The 5,903-nt window shown below is 47.1% G+C and overlaps 1 protein-coding gene across 1 annotated transcript in view; it reads left to right on the forward strand.

The window, feature by feature from the left end:
- The first annotated feature begins 678 nt into the window (after positions 1-678).
- LOC149356452 (G2/mitotic-specific cyclin-B-like) overlaps positions 679-5,903 on the forward strand; it is a 5,918-nt gene continuing 693 nt past the window's right edge. The window contains exons 1-2 of the mRNA XM_089576348.1: positions 679-963; positions 1,394-1,528. Of these exons, the coding sequence (XP_089432474.1) occupies positions 679-963; positions 1,394-1,528 (420 nt within the window). The remainder of the gene's footprint in view (positions 964-1,393; positions 1,529-5,903) is intronic.

Raw genomic sequence — 5,903 nt, forward strand, 5'->3', positions numbered from 1 at the left:
TTTTCGAATTAACAGGGCTCTAATTAACGAGCATTTAGATGCGAGTTCCGGAGGTTGCGTGGAAAAGAGGGTAGGCAGCCGCCAGCGCGGTCGCTAACCCCTACCCTCCGGTGCCGCTGGCCACCGCGCCGGTGATGGTGCCATTTAAGCTTTACCCACTCTTCCAAGGTTTTATCTAGTTCCATCTTCTGTCCGCGTTTAGGACGTACGCAGCTAACTATGCGGAGGAGGTGCTTTTTTTTTTGGCCACATGCTGTGTGCCAAGCCGCCCAGACGCGGTGGCGCGTAGTTCGAATTATCCCTAACGGAACCGACTCGCTTTCAAATTAACGGGCTTTTTTATACACAGATCTCTATGGAGCTTGGCCGGACCAAGTAGTGTAGTTCGAATTATCCGAAAATTCGAATTATCGAGTTTTGAATAATGAGCTTTCACTGTATACGTTGCATCTTCACTTCCGAAATAAAGTTGTAAAGTATGTATTACCAACTAGCCCAACAACAAGTGTTGCTCAAAATCCAGAACTTGACAGCAGTTAGGCTTGTCTTCCTGCCGCCGAATGTTACAGCTGTATTGCATTTATGGACCAAGGCGTTATTCTGCAAGCGAGAAAGATTTATCGCTGCCACTTGCTTAAAAGGATCTTGTTGTGCTATGATAACGGCAAACAGTATTCCATGGACCTACTGGGTGCCATTTGCCTAATCGTGTACGCCTGGAAGCAGGTGGAAGGAGGCATGATCAGGCGTTGCTTTATGCATGCTGGTTTTTCCAAGCAGCAAGATGACTGTTCCGAGGATGCATCTGATGCCAGCTGCACACTGGACGATGAAGGGGAGTCATTGTGTGCGCGCATGACCGACCTCTACGAAGAAAACTGCGGCGGGAGCAAAGGATTGACCTTTGCGGACTATTTGAGCGCCGAACTTGATGTGCAAACGTCTTACGCCGACTTAGGAGAAGTATGCGACAGTGGGCCTTCCAACGAAGGCGATGTTGAGCCTGCCCGAGCACCAGCTTTAGCTGCAGTCGTTGAGTCACTTAACGTTGTGCGCAGTTTTGTGGAGTGTAGCGGTGGTAGCAGCGAATTGCTATGCACTGTAAGTAGACTGGAGGACGCGGCCTACGGAGCGGCTAACTACCGCGCCAAGCAGTCGCGCATCGATGACTACTTCAAGTGACGCAAAATAAAGGTGCAGTGTTGATGCAGTCACGTTTCGTACGTTTATTTCTCTTTTTTCGTCGATTTTTGATAATTCGAAAACCCGGTTAATTCGATGATTTTTCGCGGTCCGACGGACTTAGAATTAACGAGGTTCTACTGTATGTATATCTGATGTATGCCCCAGTTGCAAGTCGGTCACGAGTGAATGATGTCCCCTGTTGTTGCAGGTTCGTTGGCCCGTGCAGCCCAAGTTCCTGCGCCAGCAGCCCTCGGTGACGCCCGAGATGCGTGCCATCCTCGTCAACTGGCTCATGCAGGTGCACTTGCGCTTCCAGCTGCTCCCCGAGACCCTCTTCCTGACGGTATCCCTCGTCGACCGTTTCCTGCAGGTGAACAGTGTGGACTTCCAGGATGGCATCACTAATGGCCACGTCATTGCAGAAATGCAGTGACCACATCGTTGTGCCGAATGCGCCAAACTGTGTCAGACCGAATAGGCTGCTAAAACAGAGGCTTGAGCAAGTTGGTAACTCATTTTCACCGGAACAGCGCGCACTAAGACACGGACACGAAGGGAGACACGACACACACGAGCGCTGACTTTCAACTGGTGTTTATTGTTTGGAACGAGGCATATATACAGCTCCAACAACACAAGGAAAACAAACCATCCATTCATAGATTCATAGTCAATTCATGCATGTCGCACTGAACATGGACGATAACAACATTATCATTTTCCCTTCACTAAAAAATGCCCATTCTTTAGAACCGAACGATAAAGAGGGGCTACTGACGCATGTGTCTTTAGACCAGGCGATGTGCGCTGCTTCGATTATTTCGCGTGCTAATTGGTCACCGTGTTTACTTAAAATTTGTGTGCGAGTGAAGTCAGGGTGGCAAGTTTTGCGTTCAGTCTCTACAATGGATCCCGAGATGCCCTTTTACTGTGTCATGCACGTTATTATAGTGCTCCTTCAGGCGTTCATTGAGGCATCTCCCCGTCTGACCCACACACAGCTTGCCGCATGACAAGGGAATGGCATACACTACACCTTCTTCACATGACACGAATCGATTTTCATGCTTGATGTCTCATTCTGTGGGAACGAACTCAGTGTTAACCATTTTGCACATCTTGCCAAGCCTATCCGGAGCCGAAATGGGGAGCAGGCAGATTCAGTGACGCGGAAGGAAAAAGAAAAAAACTACTGTTGTGCCTTACATTCATCATTTCTCCCCCAGACTAAAGAAGATAGCGAATAGAGCACGTGTTAAGGTTATGTTTTCGGCTCCGGATAAGCTCGGGAAGATGTGCAAAATGGTTAACTCTGATTTCGTTCCCACAGAATGCGACATAAAGCATGACAATCGATTCGTGTCATGTGAAGAAGGTGTAGTGTATGCCATTCCCTTGTCATGCGGCAAGCTGTATGTGGGTCAGACGGGGAGATGCCTCAATGAACGCCTGAAGGAGCACAATAATAACGTGCATAACACAGCAAAAGGGCATCTCGGGATCCATTGTAGAGACTGTGAAAGCAAAACTTGCCACTCTGACTTCACTCGCACACAAATTTTAAGTAAACACAGTGACCAATTAACACGCGAAATAATCAAAGCAGCGCACATCGCCTGGTCTAAAGACGCATGCATCAGCAGCCCCTCTTTATCGATCGGTTCTAAAGAATGGGCATTTTTTAGTGAAGGGAAAATGATAATGTTGTTATCGTCCGTGTTCAGTGCGACATGCATGAATTGACTATGAATCTATGAATGGATGGTTTGTTTTCCTTGTGTTGTTGGAGCTGTATATATGCCTCGTTCCAAACAATAAACACCAGTTGAAAGTCAGCGCTCGTGTGTGTCGTGTCTCCCTTCGTGTCCGTGTCTTAGTGCGCGCTGTTCCGGTGAAAATAGATAAGCTGCGCCATCCTGATAAAAATTAAAATTGCACCAAACTGTCTGCTTTCAAACTGGACGGCACCGTGTACCAGGTATAAAGGCAGACTTAAGCTGTGCCTCTTTGACAGAAATCACTAGAGATCACACTAAGGACAAGCTCTGCATGCAGCCGCTCTGATGAAAGTGCTTCGAGCAGCGTATGCTTGCTCTGGTCCGTTAGAATTTTCCCTCGTCACAGCAGCGAGCGCCTGTGCAGGGAGTTTATGATCGTGCTGAAAACAGTGGAAGAGACAGTCGCCTCCGTAGTTACTCGTGGACGTGAACTAAGAGCAGTACCTCGTGTTGAACCTGACTGTCATGGTCAGCTGACACACTTTGTACGTCGCAACGCACTCAACACAAGGAACAATGCACACAGCATGAGAAACAACTCTGACTGAAAGCTGGCTTGGGCGCGTCGAAGTATCCCCGGCCCCTCCACGTGATGTCACGTTGGGCAACATGGACGTGATTTCCCTCTCCACTGTTCTCCTCTCCTGTGCTCGTGCTGGAGGCAGGATATTTAAATATCGCGCTTTCGATTGGTGATTGCCCCACTTAGCCAAAATTAAAAAGTAACTGCACACCCATTATTAGCAATGACACTACTTCAAAACCCTAGAAGGTTAGCCGATTCGAAAACTGCCTCAGTGTCCTTTTAATGGTGTAGCATATCTTTACATCACTCTCAGACTGCTCGAGCGTTTTGTCAGACGAATAAATTTTTAAACGGCTACATTTTACGGAATGACGCATTAAAACACTTTTTCACAAGCTCCAAGTGCTCCATATTGGAAATTTTATTGCTCCGAGCATTGCTTCAAATTGAATTTTACCAGAAATGGAAAAAAAACCAGCACATTTATTGCGAGAAATGTTATTACAACATAATTAACTCTGCTCATTTTGATAACATTCTGATAAGTGCTTGCTAGGCTAACTGGGCAGAGCGCAGGTGGCTGCATGCATGAGGGAATACTGAGGTGTGTTCTTTTTTTTTGGTTCAGGTATGGCTAATATGTTATAACAATCTGATTGGTTTTGTATCATTATGAGTGGATTGCACTGTATGTAATTTAATCTTGTGTAAAACAAGTCCCTGTGCACTTGAATTGTATTGCGGGGAACTTGCTAGAATGCATGCCATTGCCTTGCCTTGACATGAAGCTATACAGTAAGGTAAAACTATTTATCCTGCCTATCATAGAAGTTGAGTTACAGGGTCTCGAAGCTGCCACTTCACAAACGGGGAGGATTTTCCTGTTTCTTAAGTGACAACTTCAAAATCCTACAGCTCAACTTCTCTGACAGGCAGGGTGGTAATTTTACCCTTATTGCAAAGCTTGATGTCAAGAGAAACCAGTGGCATGCATTCTAGCAAGTTCCCCACAGCGAAATTTCTTTAAAGCTGACGGCTGAAATTTGCAGAACATACCGTATTTACTCGCATAAGCGCAGTTTAAAAAAAATTGACGCAAATTTAGGGGTGTGATCATTACGGGGGTAAATTTTTTACCAAAAATTTTTGACTACCGAAAACGCAAACAAGTAGCAGGCAGACAACCCTTGTCACGCGCGCGCTACCCGCGGTTACGCCGCTAAACGCGGTTATCACGAACCGAACTTGGCAATCTTGGCTTACGTCGTTAACCGAGAAGGTAGAGTGTGAAAAGCGCACGAGCTGGCCCGCTTCAAGAACATACTAAATCATGTTCAAAGAGCAACGCATCAAAATAGGCAGTGTGTATGTGCTGCGCGATGGCGCTTTTATGCAGCCTTTGATCTCGTCCGATGGCGTAGCAACAGCGTATAACAGCAATGTCCCACGGTGCTCAAGCTATGCATTTTACCGCCGTTTCGCCGAAAAATGTCTGGTGCCTGCCGCATCATTGATGTACTTAGGTGACACATTTGCAACGCTCTGAGCACTGGATTCCACGCGCTTACCTCAATGGGGCCGCCCGCGAGTGCGGCGGACGACTGCGCTCTGTACTCCCTAGTCGTCGCTAGGCCTAGCTTGTTTCGTATCGAAGCCACAGTGGACGGCGCTTTTGAACTGACCAATGCTATAATGAATTCTGCTTATGGCGCTGCCTTACTGACAACCTAATTGTTCCATATTAAAAGAAATATATACGTTCGATTTCAGTGACTCCTTAGTAGAGGAGCTGGTGTGCAAGCAGATCGGGTCACTCGCGCTGCAACGTGGCTGTGAACGTAAAACTAGCTTGTATCGCAGTTAATACTCCTACCAGCAACTCTGTACAGGCCAGCGATCCTCGAAGCGGATTCATTTTTGACATTCCCGTATCCCAAGGCTTATTATTTACGAGAACAATAAGGTTTAGCCGGATCATCGCGTCACTTCGTTCGTTGCACCGCAACCCAGAACGGTGGCGAGCCTTGTGACAACGGCGAACCGTGATTCGAGATAACCGCAGTTCGGTATCTGTGATTAAGCATAAGTGCATTTAGACTGCCCGTGTGACTGCAGGTCAGCCAACAGGCGGCTGCCGCTGCAATGCTGACAGAGCAAGATGGTCATCTGCACGTCCCATCTGTCAGACAGATAGCAAGTACGATCGTTGGCTAGACTCGACATAGTCGACAAATTGCAGCGGCAAGTTCGCGGTGCGATCATTATGCAAGGAATGAAAAAAAAATGAATTTTGCTAACAAAATTCAGGGGTGTGATCATTACGGGAGTGCGATCATTATGCGAGTAAATACGGTATTGCCTAAATGAACTGGGACTTGTTTTCATCATAAGTCTGACTGTGCCCACTGCAGGGC

Source organism: Amblyomma mixtum, chromosome 3 (genome assembly GCF_055824585.1).
Source record: "Amblyomma mixtum isolate Tamu chromosome 3, ASM5582458v1, whole genome shotgun sequence".
Classification (NCBI taxonomy): Eukaryota; Metazoa; Arthropoda; class Arachnida; order Ixodida; family Ixodidae; genus Amblyomma; species Amblyomma mixtum.